The 23,076-nt window shown below is 40.7% G+C and overlaps 2 protein-coding genes across 4 annotated transcripts in view; both read right to left on the bottom strand.

Annotated features, from left to right (window-relative positions):
- The window catches only part of col23a1a (collagen type XXIII alpha 1 chain a), a 113,793-nt gene extending 99,176 nt beyond the window's left edge, over nt 1-14,617 (bottom strand). Inside the window, 2 exon segments of the mRNA XM_062426062.1 lie at nt 13,641-13,710; nt 14,336-14,617. Of these exon segments, the coding sequence (XP_062282046.1) occupies nt 13,641-13,710; nt 14,336-14,617 (352 nt within the window).
- A 1,302-nt stretch (nt 14,618-15,919) lies between these two features.
- Nucleotides 15,920-22,702, bottom strand: clk4a (CDC-like kinase 4a). 3 transcript variants are annotated; one of them, XM_062425131.1, is made up of 14 exons: nt 22,577-22,696; nt 21,603-21,677; nt 21,335-21,495; nt 20,151-20,391; nt 19,392-19,494; nt 19,012-19,078; nt 18,784-18,900; nt 18,508-18,674; nt 18,320-18,414; nt 18,081-18,210; nt 17,885-17,967; nt 17,713-17,792; nt 17,454-17,544; nt 15,920-16,621 (listed from the first exon to the last, which is right to left on the bottom strand). In XM_062425131.1, the coding sequence occupies exons 2-14, from the start codon at nt 21,603-21,605 to the stop codon at nt 16,451-16,453; spliced, it is 1,509 nt and encodes a 502-aa protein (XP_062281115.1). In that variant the 5' UTR covers nt 21,606-21,677; nt 22,577-22,696; the 3' UTR covers nt 15,920-16,450. The 3 variants fall into 3 exon arrangements, with proteins under 3 accessions (XP_062281115.1, XP_062281117.1, XP_062281118.1); XM_062425133.1 differs by lacking the exon at nt 21,603-21,677 and having other exon boundaries at nt 22,577-22,702; XM_062425134.1 differs by lacking the exons at nt 19,392-19,494; nt 21,335-21,495; nt 21,603-21,677; nt 22,577-22,696 and having other exon boundaries at nt 20,151-20,269.
- Nucleotides 22,703-23,076: the final 374 nt, after the last annotated feature.

The raw sequence follows: 23,076 nt of genomic DNA, 5'->3' as shown, positions 1-23,076 counted from the left end.
CACATATAAATATAACGTGCACTTACAGAAACACACGTATAGGCATTCAGAAATTAACAGAGCAAAAATGTTATTGTCCATTTTAGCATTGTCTGTCTTTTCAAGAGAGGGGGGAAACAGAGAGACAGAGAAATGTGAAAGTAGAGTAATTAAAAGTTCAGATGTAATCAGGCCAAATAAAATCAGCTGATCTTCCCTGCAAATGAATGTGTGTGTAACAGACAAATTGTCACATTTGTCTGATTTGATCAAACCATCTGCCACAAATAAATCAATAGGACATGTGGTGCCAGTAAAATGTCTCCTTAGACATCTGCTTGTTAAATAGAATCAGCAGGACTCCTGTTTCACAAATATGCCAGGTACATGTTAAAAACCAGGTCTGCACTATTAGAAAACTATAAAACAAGAGGCTATAATACAGGCTATAAAACTATAAGACAGCAGGCCATATATAGGCTCCCCAGGGGAGGACACTGGCACACACAGACAGACAGGGATAAGAAATGTGTGTTGAAAATCTGTGTGCATATCTGCCAAATCATAGGATTTATTCATCTTATAAAACAACAAAATGTGAAAAGTCATGTGTGTTGTGTGCTTTCATAAGAAAGACTGAAAAGTGGAAATATATATATAAAGTGAGTTAATTGGGATGTTTTCCACCAGAGAAACAAACTGATTAGGCAAACAGCCGTCACTCAGTAGTGGCTTCACAGATGTCACTTTTGAGCACTAGGCTTGGTTCACTCACTTCCTTGTATAAACACATTCAAATCATCAATCAAATACACACAATCCTTTGTAAAAGATTACCAGAAAATACACAGATCCAGTTCATCTACATGCCAGAAATCCGACCTCCAGTCTTGATGCATCTAACAAACAAAATCTTAATTATCCTCACTAATTGAATCAGCTGTATTTTTCTCCTTCTTGTGTGTCGATTTTGTTACTTGCTAGATTGAAGAGGCTGCAACTCAAGCCAATTCTCCCAATTAAAACTGCATTAGAGAAGTACTTTGCACTGGCGGTTTGGCTGTGACTCTCAACAACATGTTTTATGATGAGCAGCTTGATTTAGCTCAGGTCTCTTTATTGGTCTCTTGTGTATTATAAACAAGTTCCCTATTTAAGGGCCAATTTGGCCAGTTATAACTGTGTATACATACGTTTTTTTTTGTTTAATCCAGGCTTTAAACAGCCAAACTCATTGTTTAGCATTTAAAAGGAATCATATGGGGCTCGGGGCAGAGCAGGCAGAGCTGCATGCCAAGATAGTGTTGCAATAATGACCTATGTGTTTATTGAGACAAGACATAGTGCAATCTAAAATGACAGAAAGACACTGAAACGAATTGTAATATTAGATTCCATATGTACACCTCATATATGTCTTAAGCTCTCATATTTCCATTCATCAGAATAACGTTTTACACATTTGTCTCTCTGACACTCCCTCCCACCACTGTCTTGCTCTCCCTACTCTCTCTCTACTCATCCCTGCCTCTGTCCTCGTTCCAAATCACACAATCAGAACCACATGGATGTGAGAAAACACTCCAAGCAAATAAACAAGACCAAAAAAGGACCTGTGTGGTTCCAAAAGTGCATCTCTGGTGCCTGGATTTAAGAAGTATTAACAGCAAGTAAAACAATGACAGCACCATAAAAACTTGCATCTGTGTGTATGTTTGAGTCTGTGTGTATGTGTGTGGAAGCGTTTGTTGTCTCTGCTGCCTTGTAAAACCACAGCCACGGTCTTCTTCATGATGTGTGTCAAGGCTGCAGCTCCTGAAGTGTGATATTGTGTAAATTGGCTTGTAGCAGACACAAAAACACACAAACACTTAACTAATGTTTCAACACCTTTCGGTTTCCAATCTAACTAGACCTTTAATGTGAGCAAAATAGCAGCTACATTAGGGCGCCTAGAGTGGAAGACCAGAACTACCAGATGTGTAAGACAAGAAAGAAGTGGAAACAAAAAAATAAAAAGGGAAAACGTTTGAATGCAGTCAGAGAGAAAATGATAGAATAAGAAGAAAGGGAGATGGTGGACCTGATAGATTGTCCACATGTTCAACCCAGATATTCCACTGTAACCTGAGCTAACTGGACATCTGTGATATACTCTCCTGGCTCTGAAAATGCACTTAGGACTCATTTTATTATTATTCTGAGTGAAACAGCAAATATGGAGATAGGAAGTCCCTATAGAGGCTGGCAATGGAGATGGGCTGTTGGATGGTATGCAGAAACATAGGAACACACACGCTCACGCATGAGAATGGACACACAGGGAAACATGCGAGGTGGGCCAGCATGTAGGCCCACACACACACACACACATACACATACACACACACATTAACCCACATCGCAACAAGAATGCAGACACACACAAAGGTTTGCTCGGTATGTAAAAAACAGATGGAAGGCTGATAAAAAAGTTTCAACATGTGCAGTATATTTCAGTAAACTAAGTTCCTCCATTTTCTCGTCCTTCATCTCCATGCCTTGCTCCCCCCATCTGGCTCTGGCAGTCGGTGAACAGCGGCAACAGCGATAGAAGTGTTCTTGACAGAACACAATTTAACAGAGGCAAGTGGTGGTGTGTGTCCAACACTGTGCACTCATTAGCACTTATTTAGCACCCATTATCACACTGTTACAGCACCATCGGCTGATAACCATGCACACGTAACTACTGGCACACATACTGATATACACTTACTTACACACACACACACACACACACACACACACACACACACACACACACACACACACACACACACACACACACACACACACACACACACACACACACACACACACACACACACATCTGTACCAAAACCATCAGCATTGGCCGATGATCGGATCTAGTGAGGCAGGGTAATTCTGGTGTAACAATATTGTTATTATGTTCTTACATCCACACTGCTGGGAAACGTCTGCTGCAAAAGCCTCAAATCAGTGTCAGAGAAACCTCAGCCGAGTGAAATGACCCATCAGCGGGCTTTGGCATGCTGTTTCACACAATGAGGCTGATAGTTTAACTGCAGCCACTGTGGTTCAATGTTAAGCCGTAGATGTGTTACATACGGCTGTAAACTCGAGCAAAATAAAACTTTGCGCCTTAGCTCTAGCCATTTGCGGTTTTGAATTCATACCTGCCGTTTAGAACGGGGCATGTCTCCATCTTGTTTTGACTTTCTCAAAACTCACCAAGATCTCTGGTGACTCATAATTCCTTTTATTAAAAAGGCAAATATATCATGATCTAGTCTTTCAAATTTTGTATTCCAGAACAGAGCTGTAACTTATGAGGCCTGTGGGCCACAAGTTAGTTTTCTCAGTCTCTGCAAAATAGAGCTGCCAGTAACTGAGACGTGTTGCTGTCACTGGTGGCTATACAATCAGGAAATTAGCTTTTTGGATAGACACACCTGAGGGAGCGCCCACTTACCCTGTGAGTGTCCCTCTGCATCTCTTCATTGTCTGTTTACAGTGTGTGTGATAAGCATCTCCGCCCCTCCATCTCACTCCTGGCTGAACTTTGGGATAATGTATACATACTGAGAACAGACTGACCCACTGTGGAGGTGCAGAGGCCTCGGGCCATCCAGATCCCAGAGTCTGCCTTGAATATACACTCAAATCATAAATAGAGACAAGGATGGAAAGGAGGAAACAGAATGAGAGTTTTATCATTTGTAAACGAGGATTGGGACTCATTTGAAAAGGTCAAACTGAGAGAGAAAGCAGGCATGCCACATGTAAATACACCCCCCCAAGCGGTGGTGTTAAGTTGTTGAGAGCTATCCTGCGCTCCACTCCAACATGCCCTCGCCTCCGTGTTATGACAGAATAACATGGACCAGTGATGCTGAGGGTTTGTTCAAAGGCCTCAGGCTCAGTTTTACTAGCTCAGCTCTCATTAAAGAGGTGCTGGGAGAGTGACGAGCCTGTCGAGGGGGCTTGTACTCTGTGCAGGAGCACGTTCGGCACTGCAAGACCATCTGGATTGCCGGTATTCTGCTTCACACTTCCAACACCCATGCTGGATCCCAAGGAGAGATACCTCGATTTCTCATTCCACTCTCTGTGCGTCTGAGAAGGATGGAGGGATGAACGATAACCTCTGCTCCAACTCTGCCTCCCTGTTTGTCTGGGTTCACATCCAGAGATGCTATCTATCCAATAAATCCAGGTGTGTTTGCATGAGTTCCCATCCTGCAGCCTGATTCAGCCTCGCTACATTCCTGATGGATTAACTGGTTTGAAAATGCCAGATAAAGGACTGATACTGAAAACCTGCAGTATTTCTGTGGATCTTGATCCACGCTAGACATTTTAACTGATGATGGGATTTTAAATAAAGCCTGTTGATCTACTTTACAGGTTTGTTGGAGAATTCAAATGACATTTTCTATTCAAAAACATGGGAACAGTGTACGATCAGGCTTTTTATCATCTATGTCTCTTGTAAATTCAGATCAATTATTAAACAGTTTCATGCACATACTGCAGTGAAGTGAGGGATCGTTTGACCTCACAGTGCTGTCAGCCAGCCAGATGTCACATGGTGGTGTTAAAGAGTTTTTCTGCTCCCCCATTAAAAGGCTATTCACCTTGTCACCTGCCAGTTGTGATGATTAAAGCAAACATCGTAATAGTTTCCACATTTGGCACTGTGTCTGCTCTCCAAGGTCTTGCCACTCTCATTTGCTCTCACCCAGTCTACTAGCTCCTCATACTGGAAATATTTCTTTTTAAATATTCTTATACTGACTGATTACTTGATTCATTTAATTATTTATTTATTGTGGCAATATCAGGAGTCAGCACTTTTTGGAAACTTTTTGAGGCTGTCTATAATATGTTAAGATTATCACTGTTTTTGTCAAGGAATGAGGATAAAATATGTATTTTTTAGAATGTTTCAAATATTTTTATAATTGCATTGCCTCAGATCTTCTACAAATTGCCAACATGTCTTTTCTCTCAGTTGTCTTCCCACAGGAACTGAAAAAGTGCCATGATCAAGCCACTCTTTATAAAAAAAAAACTATCTAGACAGATCACTCATAAACAGTTCTAGGCCAATATCAGACTTCCTGTTTTTGAGGTAAAATAATTGTTTTTCAACAGTTGAACTTGGCACTACCACTTTTGATGTCCTCCAGTCAGGGTTTCAACCACACCACACCACAGCACGGAGACTGCTCTTATTAAGGTCTTCAATTACATCCACTTACACACAGACACTGGCAGAATTTCATTCTTCTGCATTTGACAGGGTCGACCACAACATATTACTAACTGGAAAACTGGGTGGAACTTTCTTGCACAGTACTAAATTGCTTTGAATCAAACTTAGAGGACAGAAACTGATTTTGTCTCTAGATAATTACACATCTGAGTGGACAAAAATGACCTGTGGAGTTCCCCAAGGCTCCATTCTGGGGCCTCTTCTGTTAAACATCTACATCCTTCCACTAGCTCCGATTATCAAAAACAACAAAATATGTTACCATTATCATGCAGACAACACACAAATTAACATCAACTAGGGGACCAGGGGTCCAATACAAGCACAGAGTAAGTGCATTGAACAAATCAACAATTGGATGTAAGTAATTGTTTTTGGAGCCAAGAAAGAATGATTCAAAGTGGCTTCCCATCTGTCAAATAACATATTTTAAAATACTTTTGGTGATTTGTAAAGAACTGAATGGTTTAGGGCCAAAATCAATTTCTGATCATCAGCTACATTATGAACCATTCAGACCTCTCAGGTTTTCTGGGAGAGTTCTGCTTTCTGTCCCCAGAGTCAAAACTAAACATGGAGAAGCAGCTCTCAGTTTTTATTCACCACATATCTGGACCAAACTCCCAGAAAACTGCAGGTCTGCTGCAACTTTCAGTTCTTTTAAGTCAAGGCTGAAGACTTTCCTTTTTGCCTTTTATTAAACTGAAAACAAATTACTAAGTTCTTACACTGCACTGTAACTTCACTGTCTTCTTCTATTTTAGCTTGCTTTTTTTTATTTTCTATTATGTGTACTTTTATGGTGTGTTTTCTGTTTGCACGTCATCTCTGTGCTTTAAATATTTTATGAAAAGCACCTTGAATTGCTTTGTTGCTGAAATGTGCTATATAAATAAACTTGCCTTGCCTAGAAATCCTAAACCTACAAGTGTTTCAGTTACATTTCCTTGTTTTTGAAGCCTGCCATTGAAGTAAATGTAACTTGTGTGATTAATGTTATTTTCCTAATTTTATGAAGCAGGATGTGCCAGACAATGCAAATGTTTTCCTTTTTAAAGTAACATAGATGTCAGTTTTGTCAGTTTGTTTTTGCCTGCTACTTAAGTCACTAAAGTGATGAAAAATTGTATCATGCTCAGATATGACAACACCTTTGAATAAAAGCATGTGTGGCATAATAAAAATACCAAATAGCAAATAGAGAAATACCGCCTTGCAATCAATAAAATCCTTCTAAAGCCCATCTGCTAAGATAAAGGATAGTGTGGCTCCAGAAACACCATGAATGATTTTGCGGCCATGCACTTAAATCAGTCCAAGACTGAACAAATGAATTGTGTCTCTGTGGTTTAACACACAACTTGATGCTTTTGATGCACCCTGGTGTGCTGAAAACAACTGGTGTTTTGAAATCATGAGCATCAGACAAAGCATTAGTGTATGAAAAGCAGTAAATCAGATGTTCTCCTTAATCAAGTTTCCTTTTAATGTCATGTTTTTTTCAGATAATTGATATCTCATTTTGGAAACAAACCCTCCTCAAATGTTCTCAATTGCATAGTTGCAAATATTGATTTATCAATTATAACAATTGTGCCTTTATACTTTGTACGGTGCACAATATTTCTAAAAAATGAATAACACTTCTGTCCCCTTGCACAAACAAGCAACTATCACCTGGCCCATGGTTTTGTTGGGGGTGTATATAATCTTGTTTTTGTAGCCTTCTCACACTATGGAGCAATGCACAGCATGAGAACACTCAAACCCATAAACAGTACTTCCCCCGTTCTATGACTTGCCTGGAAAAAGACAATGATGTAAATATAAACAGGCCCTGTAGAGCTGTTGCTCAATAGCTGGCACTTCTTCGGAAACAACTTTTTCCACTGCTAGCCAAGAGGTGACGACCTAAAGTCTGATGTTTAAATATGAACACATGGATATGAAATCCTTCAAGTTATAATCCATGTGTCCTCCTTTATCGACTTCAAATTGTTTCTCACTTTTAATAGCTACAATCAACTCTGACAGTTAATATAATATTATGTCAATAGAATTTAAATAGTTAATTGTTGTGTTGTTTGTAACTATCATGAATTCATGAGTTTCTCTGGTCAGAAAGTTCCTTTTTTTTTTTTGTGTGTGTGTTCTGCACATCCCTGGCTTCACTATTGCACCGGGCCCTTTGCTCCACTGCTGGATGTGGTTTGTATGTGAGTGGGTGAGTGTGCCTAGTGTGTGTGTGTTTGTGTGTGCTAACTTATGGTCAAGAGGGGCTACACACACACCTAGCCAGTTGTAGCGATCATGGATATATTACAAGAGCTGAAATGGTCACACATATCAGTCGATTTTTCCCAGTGGCCACTTGCAGTAATGCAGCTAAAAGTACCCCCCGCGGCCCAAAAAGTATTTTCACCATAGACAACCACTACAAAAGAGATGTCTACAAAACTACTGACAGGATTCTTCGAACTGCAAAAAAGGTAAATTATGACTCTTTATGTTATGAATTTTTAATCCATGGAAGTTTTATATTTATATAAATGTATATAGGACTGAATGGGTCACATCTTTGGTCCGGTATCCAGCTCTTATACATCCGCGGCAGTGATCCATAGCCTACTTAAAACGCAAAATGTTTACTTAGTGCAGATGTATGTATTTTTAAACTAAAACACAAAAATCACAAATAAGTTTTTATGTAGATATAAGCTGCTACCAAATATTTGAAACAACTAATTGTCAGGTGCAATTATTAGCATAGCTAACAGAACCAACTGACAAAACTGACATTAGCTTGCCAACATCTGACCTGTTTTGATTAAGATGTCAAAGAGGTAAGCCTAATGCATTATGGTCAACATGACCTAACACAATCAAACTGCAATTTAATAATGAATGAACTGATGAGGTTTTAAATTACATTCCCCGAAAAACACAATCAAATTACAAATATTATACAAATAGTCTCTCCCTATTCACTACATGGTGTTGCCTACATTTTATTTGAGTGTCTGAATTCTGTGTGGACAAGTATTCATTATGTAGTGCCCTCAAAAATTCCACAACAGACCAATTAAATATGTGGGGAGTAGTGAAAGAGTGAATGAACACAACCCATATTTACTGTTGATTATTTTTGATTGTATGGTGCAGATGTTTTCTCACAACCAACACATTACTAAAGTCTTCACCAGCTAAGACATTTATCATGTTTTAATGATTCATCCAAAGTAAATCACTAGTTTGTAACTAGCTAATATTTACTAAGATTTTAGGAAGTTCACTGATGGATTTACAAATAGTTACTGCATCCCAATCCTGGAGAATGTCGCCCATCCATCCAAAAGCACCTCTTAAACCCCATCCTACAACCCACTTAATCATCCTCTGACTTTAACAACACACAGCATCAGAAACCATCTCCAAACTAAATATCCCTAAAGATCCAAGAGGCAGCATTCACTTCTTCTTCTTCTACAAATAAACGGAGCACACTCAAGCTTTCCAAGATAATCTTCCAAATAAGAACAAGATATCAAGAAGAGTCACTTAGTTTCATTCCCCTCTAACGGTGACCAGAGAGAATAACAGGCACATAAAGGATAAAAGTAACTTAAGAACACAAAGCTTTAGAGCCACGGCCCATATGATGAATTTTTTATTTACATTTTCTGAGCAGTATTATTTATACTTATTCCCCTCTTTAAAGACTAAATTCACAATTCCCATTCAAGCTACAGTCATTTGAAGATATATGTATATATCTCACCAATTCCATGCAGCAGCAGGACAGAAAGTATTTTGTATATTGAAAAAAAAGTATACTTTCTTTGGTGATTTGAAATCTCCTTTCCCCTGCAGCATAATGTAATAAGCCACCTAGACTTTCTGCCACAGGATACTCTCTTCATAACTGACTTCATACTCCATGAATTTAAAGCAATGCAGACAGTGACTTGGAGCCACACATTGAAAAACATGCCTGCAGACATCAAAATAAACACAAGCACACACGAGCTAACAGAAACATATAAGGAAGCAGAGAGTCACACAAATGCACACACACACATCTAATTTCTCCAGCATATTAATACTTAAAGAAATTGCCTGCAGCCCATACAGTGGAACAAATCGAAAATGAGACCGTTTATGAAAACAAATTTCCTGCCCTTATTGTTTTAAAATGGTCATTAATGGATCTTATATGGTGTATGTATACTTCCTGTGGCGACAGTTTGCATAGGTAGCTGCAAGCTTCCTGTCTGATTTATTATGGCTCTAAAAACAAATGTAGCCCTGGGGGGTGTTGGTCCCACCATAGCTCTCCGTCTCCCTAAAGACGGCTTACCCCATCTCCTCCTCCATGCGGGAGAGCAGGAAACTGGGCAGGGAAAGTGTGAAGCATCGCCTTTACCTTGTTAGTGAGAGGTTGATCTCCAGACGGACAGATTGACACCAGCAGACCGCTGATGTTATGCTGTATTTCTCAGATGATTAAACATTATACTGCTGTAGAAAGCAGAAGTATAAAGAACTTAGGAGACACCGTAAATACACATAGCTGTTCTTCTACAGAAAACTAGGTAAAAGAACATCTTTCTGCGTACATATTAAATGGATCAAGGAAACCCACTATGAGCATGCCCTCTCAATTATACACACAATTCCATTCAGCATGTTTCTGAACTCTTATCTGATGGAAATTGATCTGACCACACAGCCAGGGGTCTGACCTCATGCCCTCTTATACACCAAAGACTTAAAGGTACAGTGTGTAGAAATTTAGTGGCATCTAGCATCCTGGAAGATATGGAATATAGTATTAATAGGCATTACGTCCAGTGTCTGTGTGTTCTGTGCACCTGCCTTTTGTTTCAGGGAGCTGACACTAATCATTGGTCCTGTCCAATCAGTGGCAGCTGAGCGACCTACAAGAAGGCCCTTCCAACCCCTCTCTTTCTCAGCCAGCAGACTCTGCAGCAACAGTCTCCTCCACACCACATTATTCATTCCTTGTTTGAGTATTTCAGTATTATAGTAGTAGTATTCAATTCAGTTACAATCTGCAACTTCACTGCTAGATGCCACAAAATCCTACACATTGGTCCTTTAAGATTCCCTACACTGACTGAAGGAACTCAGCCTCAGTCCTGACTATGACTTAAGATACAGACTTGAGCAATACTTTAACTGTGACATACATTTAACATTTAACCACATATAGTTTGTGATATACTAAAATGATTGATCAATTAAACAATTAAGTAATCATTAAACTCAAAGCATCATGCATTCAAACAATCTCTTGTTATAGCTGTTTGATCTCCTAAATGTCAGTATTTCAAGAAGCAACACTCAAGTAACTTGAAAATCTCCAAAACTCTCATTTCGTTGCAATTGTGATGACTGTACTATTAAGCACCTAGTCCTGCAGTGCAGTATTTGGTGACTGAGCAATATTAATGGGCGTCTCTGGTTGGCATTTAGTTTTGGGCTCTGTGCCCAAGTGTGGGCAGACTGTGTGCCCCCTAGTTGCTATCAGACCTGTTAAACAGCCTTTAAATGCAAATTGCAGAGATGACAATACACTCCCCCTACACAGGACACATACAGCCATCACATGGTTCTAATTAGCCGAGGCACCATAAAGGTGCTATGTTCATGTGTAAGTAATGAATGTGTGCGTATGTTTGTGTGCAAGTGTCTGTGTCTGTTGAGGGAACAGACGGGTGTTAATTGCAAACACCTGAAGCTTGTAGAGTTGGACAGAGCTGACATAGTTTGCCTAAGCCTTAACGACTGCTGGCCTGTCGCATCTGTGAGCATAAAAGTGTCACAGTGCTGCTTCCACTGAGGAGACACGAGAGATAAATGTCCCTCGAATCAAAGCCTATTTATGAACACAGTCTCTGCTGCTCATGCATTGACTAAACCAGGAAACCTTGCCTTCAAAATACTTGAATTTTTCATCAGAAGGAAGTCACTCAGTGAGAATTGTACAGACATATGCAACATCATCATTTCCAGTGCTGCTGCAGAAGTGCTGCCCCCTGTTGGGCCTCTGTCTTTTTGCATGCTGAAAGGTGAGTACCCTGATGCGGAGGGCATAGTTTTAATGGCAGAAATGCCACTCATGCTGCTTGTGGTAGTCTGTCCCTCACACATATACAGACAGAAATGCCTTGGCCTGTGATCGTGGAGATGAGACATTCAGGTTTCAGGCAGCAAGAGTTGGTGCTAAAGGGAGAAGAGGGTCTCTTCTTACAGTGTCGTGTTGAGAGAGGTGCCTCTGTCGGCCCCTCAAAGGCCCAGGGACAGAAACTCACACACACACACACACACACACACACACACACACACACACACACACACACACACACACACACACACACACACACACACACACACACACACACACACACACACACACACACACACACAGGCTGAACACTCACATGCAAATGGGATATAGGCACAGAAACACAGCTCAGATGAATGCGTATAAAAAACATTTTACATAAGGTAAATATATTGGTACAAACACTGCATATGCACACCCCCAATAATAACTGGTTGATGCCCCAAAAGAAAGCAAAGCCACATTTATTGGCTGACGAACCTTCTTTGGAAATGAACACAGTTTGCGGAGTAACATTAACAATCTAATTGCTGAGACGTACATTGAAAAGTACATGTCCACAGGAATTTTATTACATCAAAGCCGCAATAAACAAAATAGCCTTTTGTTTCGCCAAAAATAAAACACTATATTTAAGGCCAGAAATGGGAAAGAGAGAACTTTAAATAGACTTCTGAATAGTTGTGGAGGGATTGTATTTCAATGCCAAAACCACTTGATTACACAGCAGTTGAGCAAAATTGACAGGAAAATGGGATGCAACATCTGATACAATAATACCATTTAATGAAATAATTGTATCAAAATGCATGCGTAAAAGCAAGGGGAGAGGAGGCCAGTCCTAATCAGACACATTTTTACATTGTGCAGATAGCTCTGATTGCACTTCTAGTGAGTCAAACAGGTCCTAGTTCCTAGAGCCTATAAGCTGAGTGTGGAAAGTGGAACAACAGCAGAGTATGATGATGACTTGCAGTAACAGCATTAGTGGCTTTGGCTGTGCTACATCCAGTGCAAACAAAAAAAAATCCATGCACCAACTTCGCTGATCAGCCAGACAGAGCCAGAGAGCTATCTTGGCAAAGCAGACTACAGACTGGAAAACAGAATGTGTTGAAGGTGAGCCAGAAATTCCACTTGTGAACGCTTTCACCTGTTCTTGTTGTTGCAGGGCTATTCACACCCACAGATAAAGAGAGAGAGAGAGAGAGAGAGAGAGAAAGAAGAGCCAGGGGAGGAAATTCTCCACATCTGCAGATAAGCATCTCAAAAACTCAACTTCTGCCCTAACTTTTTGATACAATCGTTTAAGAGCAGAAAATGTGTGCAAGCAAATATCCTTTCTTCAGAAACAATGGCACATTTCCACTTGAGTTGCAGATTTAAAAAAAAAAAAAAACCTGGAATGTCATGAATGCCAGATTCAATAAAACACACACACACACACACACACACACACACACACACACACACACACACACACACACACACACACACACACACACACACACACACACACACACACACACACACACACACACATCCTGTTTGTGCAAGCCAAAGGATCTCTCTGCTTCATAGGTGAGGCAAAACAAGATGAGTAAACCATTAAAATTTCCAACCACTGAATGTCAGGCTTATTTCTCACAGCAGGTGCAACTCATCAAATATCAGATATGCAACATTACCCAAAATAAAAGAAACACTGCCTCTCTTTAATTCACTGGCATATGAGGGGACTCTTGTGTGTAACATGATGTGGATCACACACTGTTCTCCACCCCAGGACAACTATCACAAACCCTGTAATGAACACCGCAAGCCAAACGTGGCCAATCTTGGCGTACGGCTGCTCCATCTATTAAAGTGAGCATCCCCCACTGACACAAGGCTGCAGAGCTCAGGCTGGACATCCCAACCCCACTGATCTGTTGAGTGTTCCGCCCTGCTGTCACAGTGTGGGCCCTACACTGGCTTAGGGGCCGTAATCCTCCACACAGAAAAAGAAACACACACACAGTAACGTGCACTCATAAAGTTTGAGGGGCTGCCAAAAGCATCATTGGCAGACAAGCAATCAGGTTTCACAAGTGCTGCCCAGACTGTCACTTTTACCTGAGACGGGGTACAGATTTTAACTGTCATGTTAGTGTGTTTATTTTTGGAAGTTTTTGTTGTAAAACAACCACAACAAAGAAGGGAGATAAATACCTGGAGGACAGGAGCACTCTTGGCCAACATCCCTAGTTGTGCGCAATCTCGGCATCAGCACCACCACTTTCTGCAGACACACAAAGAGCAATTTATAGTGTAAAATAAAAAAGACTCAAGTCATTCTGAATACAAAACAGTGGATGTTATGAAACTTTAAGTTTCTGTGTGGTTTGAACAGGTTTCCTGAGCTACATACTTGGAAAATGTCTAAACAAATGAGAATACATTGAAATCATTCGGCAACATTTCAGATTGGAATGAGATTAAAATAACCTTAATGACTAGCAATAACAATTATGAGATCATAATCTTCCCCCCATTACAGGCACCTCTAGAATGAAAAGAGTTTCCTTCAATTTTTTTTCCACGTGATAAAATTATAGGTTAGTGTCTATCATCAGTGGTTATGTCACCCTATAAAGAACTTTACTGCAAACTAATTGGCCAGCTGCAAGCATGGTTGATCCCTTCGGTCATGCATTTAAAATGGACTGATTTTAGGAGGAATCAGTAGGGAACAATTACCAAAAAGATTCAGGTCTGCCCGTTTGTAAACTGCATATGTCCCCTGTTATTACGCACACTTTACGCACAAGGGAGCTGCGCGTGTGTCAGAAGTTCATGAGCAAAACACATGTATTTATCAACGACGCCACTTAGTGTTAATTATATCCACAATAGACTGTTTGTACCTCTTCCACGAGCTTCCCTATTGAGGAGCTCAGCTCAGGAATTAGGGTCCCATCCTCGTTTAGAAAAGCCATGTGTGGTGGGTGGAAGATGGACGCTTTCTCCATTTGGCTCTCGAGTTGGTAAGTCTTCAAGCTCATCAGAAGACACACAGTGATGGAGCTCAGGGACATCAGTAAACACAGTGCGATGGGAAAGCCTGGAAGCCACCGCTGGACCGCGGACTTAGGCGCACACCGACACACGGGTTTACTTTCTCCGACAGAGTCGCTGGCTGTGTCCATGCTGAAATCCTGCTTCGAACTTATTTTGAGCAATAGAAAAAGAGCGAAATCACTTGTGTCAGTGTTGTAGTTCTGCAGCACTAATCAGCCTCTATGAAGCAAATAAACGGCGCTCTTAACGCAATCTCATCATCCAGCTCCAGCACACTGGGCACCGGGTTCAAAGCGCTTTCTTAAATTAGTCTTGGAACCAGAGACAGCAGTAGTGCGCACCGGGTTTACGCCAGTCACAGATGGAGCGATCTGGATGCCAACAAGAGAAGAGCCCCCTTCTGACTTACAGGTCGTTGTTTCCTGTCGGGGAGTATCCTACATGCATGTGCAAGTGCAACTACAAATGGCTTCAATTGTTTGCCTCCCTAAAAGTTGCGCGTTCAACTAGTTGAGATGCGCCCGCCCTGCTGACCACGTGGGAGGCTGCAGATTGACAGCTTGTGACAGACGTTGATTTGGATAGACGCTTCTGATCACTTGTGAAAGACCACAAATCAACGAGAATGTATCTAGTGTTTTTCGCCTGAATTTCTGAGCCAGATGTTGTCGACAAAAAATGATATAGACACGCGGAGTAGCAACTGACGATGACCGACAGACTCAGCCCATAATGTGATAAATTCAGTGTGAAATTTGTTGAGTAATTAATATAGTTCCAGACATTCGTGTTTGCTATTATGTAACAACAAAGGAAACAAAGTTTTGAGTAACTTTAAAAGGGACCTATGTTGCCCTCCATTATAGGGAACTAATTTTACGCAGCAGTTAATTAGGGTCGTGGTCCTTAATCAGAAGAGAGGGATTTTTCACAAAGCAGGATTTAAATAGAGTTTACTGTGATGACAGTCCGCTGCTGTTTCAGAGTTCAATCTGTGAACGTAAAGCTTGAAATATGGGAATGTTATAATTGATTGATACATTTGGAATAATAGTCTATACAGTTCAGATATCCATTTTGTTGTCCTAACTCGCTTCGACTGCTTGATGAATGTTAGTTTGGTGCTGTGATCACTACAATTATTTTCCAATCTTAAATAATTATTCAAGTAATCAGTTTATAAGGCCTGTCGAGAACTTTTAACATTTACCACCTAGAACAAACTCAGAATGAGATTCTCCAACGGCAATAAATGCTAAAATTGAGGATTGAAGTTAATGCTCCGATAATTATACTATGCTGGTCCTCGGTCGCTGTGCTCCAGACTCAGGTAATACAGCTCTTTACTGCCATCCTGCGGACTGAGGTGGCTACTGCACGACTTCAACACAACATCCAAAAATCAAGAACACAGACCCCTGTCGACAAAGTTCAGGTCTATACACCTTTATTGAGAAAAAGTACATGATACTGCAAAAAGGTACACAACGAAGTCAATGAAAAAAGTATCTGAACTATGTACAAAGATTTCCTGCCTGCAATAACATTTTTTACAATACAATGCTGAATAAATTACTGGTAAGGCAGATGCAGTGAAAAGCATTTCTCAATCTCTTAACTACTTGACAATACATGACAGAAATTGGACAAATCATAAGAAAGAAAAAAAAAACAGCTCTCACAGTAGACTCACTCTACTATTTTAATTACAATGGCAAATAAATACAAATCAGTTGAGGGATTCATTACGCCAAAACATTTCACAGACAAAAACACAACTTGTGGATTTATGAGAATAACCATCCCACTGGTTTAAGACAGGACAGTAGGGCAGTGGACTGATACAGTCAGTTAAGATTCACCTCTCCTGGAGAGTCGGGAAGTAGAGGCGGACATGAGCACCATGATTAATATCATGATGACAGCCGAGCCTGGGACAAGGTCGCAGGTCAGAGGTTGACTCAGTCTCTTTTGCTGCTGCTGCTGCTGCTGCTGCTTTTGCGGTAGCATGACAGGAAGGGATGACGGAGGGCCTGATCTAGAGTGAGGCGCTTAGCTGGGTCATACTCCAGCATCTTCTTAATGAGGTCGAACAGCTGGTGGTGGTTTTCATCCTGAGACACCATGTAATGCTGATGGGAGACAAGGAGGCACAAATATAAATCATCTATCATAACTGGTGTTGATGAAATCCAGTGCTCTGAATTTCAAGTGTAATTCTATATAAAATGTGCAAAATACAACAACCGATGTAAATGTAAAATTATGAACACAGAAGAGTCCTGCAAGTATCAGTTTAATAAAGCTCAATTTTGAGGACAGTTTCTTTTTAATAAAGTCTTTAAGAGGAGTTAATTTAACTCATTTTCTATATTGAATTATTCTGAAATAAAGACCTAGTTGGCACAAGTTTCCCTTAGCTAACAGTGACAGAAAGCAGGGTGGAAAAACATTCTCAGCTCAGGCAACTTGCAACTCTGTGCATGTATCCTGTGTGTTTAACACATTGAATTTGTTTTGTGGCCAACAACTGGGCCTATTGAATGCTTGCTGCATGTCAGGACTCATGTCTAACGCCGGGAACACACCGAAGAGCGGCGAAAAGCGGCCTGCGGCAAGTTGCCATGCAATCTCTATGGAAACTCGAGACGGCCACACTTCGCCGCCACCGCCGCTGTTCGCTTCGAGGTTACATAGAGATTGCATGGCAACTAGCTGCAGGCCGCTTTTCGCTGCTTTTCGGTGTGTTCCCGGCGAAAGATGTACAAATGGACACTGTGGTTACTAACATGATACACCATCAGACTTTTGGAACAGAGTATTTTATCACTCTCTAGCGCTAAACTAGGTTACATGTCCAGCAGCCATTTCTGCCAAATGCCTGGAGATGATAACTTTAATAATAAATAAAAGGTTTTATTTCCCAAGATGTTTGTTTCTTTTAAGCAGAGGTGTTCTTCTTACCTTGAGAGGTTTGCAGTGTTTCCTGACGTATCTCCCACTAGAGCTCTGAGCATCCCAGTCCAGTTTGGATCGGTGGATATACCGCTGTTTCCTTTAAGAGAGAATTCACTGATTACCGATCAAAATAATTCAATGAATTCCCTGTGCTGCTTATATCAGGACATCATAATAAATGGTGCCCAAATACATCAAATTCTGCCAGAAATATTTTTCCAAGAATGAGAACTGGTTAAAAACCGGTCTGTCAATGAACCCTTACCTGGTTTTCTCCAGAAGGTTTGTGGGAATAGGGCCCAGAACTCTCTCCATCATAGCAAGGTGCTCTTTACTGTCGTGGGTCTGAAGCAGAAAACAATATAAGATAACTTGCCAAATGCTCTGGTAAATATCAGAATATTAATACTTGAGTCATGTTCTCTGCTGCTGCGTACCTGGAATAGAGTCGATCCAAGGTAGTACTCAATGAGGATACAACCTATGCTCCAGACATCACAGGAATGATCCCAGCCGAGATCTGACACACACAATGTCAACAAAGTAAATAACATTTCACCTCTAAAGAGTCAGTTTAAAGCTTAAATACAGCACTTTAAAAAAAATAAATAAAAAAAAAGAACAGCGACTTACCTAAGATGACTTCAGGAGCACGGTAATGACGTGTAGACACAACAGAGGTGTGGTGCTCATGTTCGTATGTGGCATTACCAAAGTCCACTATTTTCACATCTGCGTTCTTCAATGTTCGTTCATCCCGTTTCTGACGATTGAAAAAAAAGAAATCACGCTACTCAAAAAGCTGCGGACAAAAGCAAGAACTTTTGGACTTTTGCTATCTTTTAATATTAAGATAAATTAGGAGTCTTTACCATTTTTAGGTTGTACTCCATGTCGTAGTCTGAATCAATGAAGAGAATATTCTCAGGCTTCAGGTCTGTGTGCGTAAGCTTGTTTTTATGCAGAACTGTGAAAAAACAAAAACAAATACGCATTTTGAGCCAAGCTACTTTTTAAAAACATTCTTGACCTTCTATGCATGCATGTGTCTGTAACTTACATCGGATTGCTCGGATGATCTGGTACGACATGTGCCTGATGTGTTTGACGGGGAAAGGTTGGAAGTTGTTCTCCTTGAGGAAATCGTACGTGCTGAGGCCGAGCAACTCAAAGGCAATACAAATGTGGCCGTGAAAGTCGAACCAGTCCAGCATGCGCACACACGCACTAATGAGGAGGAAGAGCAAAGTTAAATATCTTGCATGGTAACACATATAATTTGGTATTGTTTTTTAAGTCAAGTGAGCAGATGTAGTTGTTGCATGTAGTTACTTACTATCGCCTATCAGAGTCGAGGGTTTTCAACTGTTGAAGCACCTCTACCTCTGACACAGCTGCCTCACGGTAGCGGTCTATGTTTTTAATGATCTTCAGAGCCACTCGAGCTCCATCACTGAAACACACAAATGTAAATAATTAATATGAAAATCAAGAAAACAACGAGGGAAGAGAGAGATTTAGTCAAAATGTTGAGCTGTAGATAATATTTTCCTGTTTAACTTACTTTGAGTGATCAATGCATTCGACGACCTTCCCAAAGGCACCCTCTCCTAGAGTACACACAATCTCATCTACAGAAAATAGAAAGTTGGAGTTAGAAACGCAGCACTGACAAAGTGAAACACTGCCCTTTGGCTGGTTCACTGCCTCATGTTACATTGCTCTGTATAGCTACACTACTATAACAGGCTTCTGAACACTTGCATACAACTCAATGCTAAATATATTACACTGACAAAAAATATCTAACCTAAAAAATTAAGTCTACTGGCCCAAATACTTCTGCCTCTAAATTAATGTTTTGAAATAAAAACCAGACAACAAGAGTGTGAGAGAGACAAAGTGTGAACAACAGTAGAGAAAAAAAAGGTATATATTCTATACATCTCGCTCTCAGCATGTCTCCACTGTGATAGATGAGGTGACCCTCGCCATCATCCTCAACACTCCTGGATCTTTTCCTGCTCCTGCGGTGATGGCTCCTCCTCTGCACCGGAACCGCCGCAATCCGCCATCACATCAATAACCCATCAGCCAGCCAGCACCAGGCCACCACAATGCGACATCGTCATTCATTCAACCAGGCCAAGGGGGGGAGGTGTAGGGGTGGATAGATTCGGCCCGTTCAGTAACACCGCCAGGCGAATGGACGGAAGGACGGAGCAGCAAATTCAAATTCAGCCCCATCAGAGAAATTGGGCGCCAGCCACCACATAGTGTGTGTTACAGAAGAAAAACATGGCAACAAGATTTTCAGATGAGAGACTTTCTCAGAGTAGTACAGAAAAAACTCAACTTGAGTGATTACAGTCTTTCTACATGTAGTTCTTTGCAACTCTTCCAATACAGCTTTATTCTTTACTATCATGTTCCGTAACAGCCCACTAAGATTTCAGCACTAATACTGGGTCCATGTTTCTCTTCCAAATCTATAAACACTCACAATCTCTTACTTTTCTGGGCCTAAGTCCCCCTACTTGTCAATACTGGAAATCATGCTTAACAGTGAAGAGTCGGACACAAAGAGATACAGAGAAAAAAAAGATAGGTGTTAAGCATTGGCTAAACACCCGTGATAATGACCCTTTCGATTTGGTGGTATAGACAGAAGAGGGGATAGGGGGGAGAAGGACTTTCCCGTACCGAGGAGGACCTGTGGCGAGAGTGGCTACGTCTGCGTCGTTTGTCTGGGCGCCTGCGGCTGCTCCGCCTGCTGCGACCACTACGCCCGGATGACTTGCTGTAGTGGTGCCAGTCGCGGTCTCTTTCTTTGCAGGTTCCATCACGGTTGCTCTCCTCACAGGCCATGTCCAAACTGCAGTCTTGGGTCGGTCTTTCCCGAGAGTCCAGCCTCTGGTTCAAACTACGGGTCTCCAAGAAGTGCCTATAGTCAATCAATCAAACAAACAAACAAAAAGAGACTCGCAGATGAAAACCAAGGACTCAAAAGACTAGGTCAGGTCAGGAAGAGCCCAGTTCCTTGTCTGTGCGCAAGCTCTAAAACGATAACTGGCTCTGATGGGCCTATTGCTTGACACTCCATACCCTAAGACTTTTTATGTAACATTTGTAATTAGCTACATACTGATTTACAGCCACCAAACACCCTGTCCAATAAGAGGGTGCAGTCAGGAATGCATTTCATTAGGAGATCACTGCTCAAATTGTAATTTAATGACCATGCAAATGTCAACATGTGATGTGACACATTTGGGAAATATACCATTTATACAGCTGTCTCTTTCAGGGCCAAGTTTGATTTCTGTAAATGTATGCACCCTAACAGCAGAGTTGAATTGTAAGACACTTGAACATCCTGAAAGCTTCTCAGCATGATAGTGCGTTATGTGAAACCACAAGTGAACAATTCGGCACAGAGATAAAAGGGGAAAATAGAGTAATCTGTCTATACCTAACATTACAACACATATTGCCTACCTACAGTTCCCTTATGTTTGCTTTGGTTATAAACATCCTAATATTTGCTTGCCAAAATGTTTTGCATTCCCTCAGTATGTCTCCAAACACTTCCAGGACACACACCCAGGAGTTCATCTAACCGTCTAAAAACGACCAATGAACCCCTCGTGCCCTAGCACCCTGGTGGTGTCAGATGTCATCCAGGAAAAAGTCTGCCCCTCTACAGAATTAAAATTAGAGCAGATGTGTAAACATCTAAAGTGACCCAATGGGCAATCATATACACTTACAAGCAGCTAGAATTGCAAAAAACAACACATAACACAAAAGATGAAACAGAAATTCATAAAAGGGAAGAAGGGTGCATGCAGTTCCAAAATAAATTCCAAAAATAAATGGACATTTACCCCTCATATGTGTTGTGGTGACGATTGGTTCTTCTGGACTTATTTTCTCTTTCACTGCTGTGTGAATCTCTTTTCTTTCTCTTCCGACGCTCCATTCTCTCTTCCCAGCTATACTCATCAAGCCAGACACCTGGTGAGTGCATTCGCTTGGACTGGCGCATCTGAAAGACACGGACACACAAATTTTAACTTCCCTTGGAATTCTGTCATATCGTGGAAAATTTAATTTATCAAAAAAAACAATCCACAATTGTAGTTTTGGGCTCACCATTACAAATGTGATTCTTTTTTGTATATATCCCTCGCAAGAAAGACACTGTTATGCATTACACGTGTCTGCAGTCTGTTAAAACAGGAAGTTGTATAACAGTTAAGGACAAACGAAAGAGGTGAAACTTCATAAGTTACAATGTGTCAGATGATCAGTTGGCCACATTCTATAACATATATTTCCTAGTAGAGAATAAGCAGCAAAGTCAACCTACAGTGACAATTATCAGTAGTTGCGGCTCTTTCAATCACAAACACTCAGTACTGTGTAACTGTTTGCATACAAATATAATGCAATATGAAATACCGCCAAAAGCTAAAATAAATGATAAAATACCTAGTATGAAAATGATACGTCAGTTCTATATTATGGTTACTTTAAAGTGATAGTTAAAAACAGTTTGGAAAGCACACGCAGGTTTAGACTTAACACTGTGGCAAACGGTGACGTATAGTCCACTGTTAAAGGCCTTACATCTTTATCACAAACTACCACTTAACATCCATTATTACAATACTAATTGATCAAACGATATTCTAAATCTCGGAAAAAGAACTATTTACATGATGATAGCTTGTGAACTGACTGGATGAGAGTATATAAAGCAGAATATCGTCGAATGTTAGCTTGGTCTTGATCCAAAGGCCCGTCGAGCGCGTTAGCTTTTTGTTATTATGCCAACGTATACTGACGTCTACCAGTGCAACTTATTACATTACATATTAAGGCTAACCGTACAAGTTTCGAAGTTAAATGTCGATCGACCACCACTATACACAACTGCTTATCAATTTGCCTGCTTACAAGATCCGAGGAAATAATTTCGTGTAGTTAGCCAAAGTGAAATCACCTGTCGCCATGTTGGCGAGACGTCGAATCTCGGGAAAGCTAACCGGATAATGTTAGCCTATATTATGAAGTACGAAACGTAATTAAGTGATAACCGGCTACGAACCAAGAAATGAACTTACCTTCGTTGAACTGCTTTAGGGTCCAAGAAACTAAATCGTGTAGTTTTGTGAAAAATGTGAACAAAGCAATCGTCCAAATGTCTGTGCCCTGTCGTATCCAAAGATGGCGAGCTTCTCTAGACTACGATGGAACGTTCTAAAACACATTAATGACGCAATGCGCAACACACAATAACAACGCCCACTCACATGACAACTGTTTGTATTACCCTGGGTTTAGCCTCGCAGGTGAACGCTTCCTTTTTTATTGACATGAAAGGGGAAAAAAACGTAATACACAATGTAATAAACCGTATACATTCTGGGTACATATAACAAATGCAAAGAATAGTAAATGTATATGTTAAAGAAACTGTACACATTAGAACTAGAAATTAACGTTAGGGGGATGGGGGTCTATTTAAAGACTTAGCACCATGTGTTACCGTTTTAATTGCTTTAGGTTTTAGGGAGGATTTAATTGAATGCTAAATGCAATAAAGTACGGTTTCTTACCTGTA

The sequence above is a fragment of the Scomber scombrus genome, chromosome 9 (genome assembly GCF_963691925.1).
Source record: "Scomber scombrus chromosome 9, fScoSco1.1, whole genome shotgun sequence".
NCBI lineage: Eukaryota > Metazoa > Chordata > Actinopteri > Scombriformes > Scombridae > Scomber > Scomber scombrus.
The sequence above is the reverse complement of the archived record's forward strand: the minus strand, read 5'-3'. Positions and strand labels throughout refer to the sequence as shown.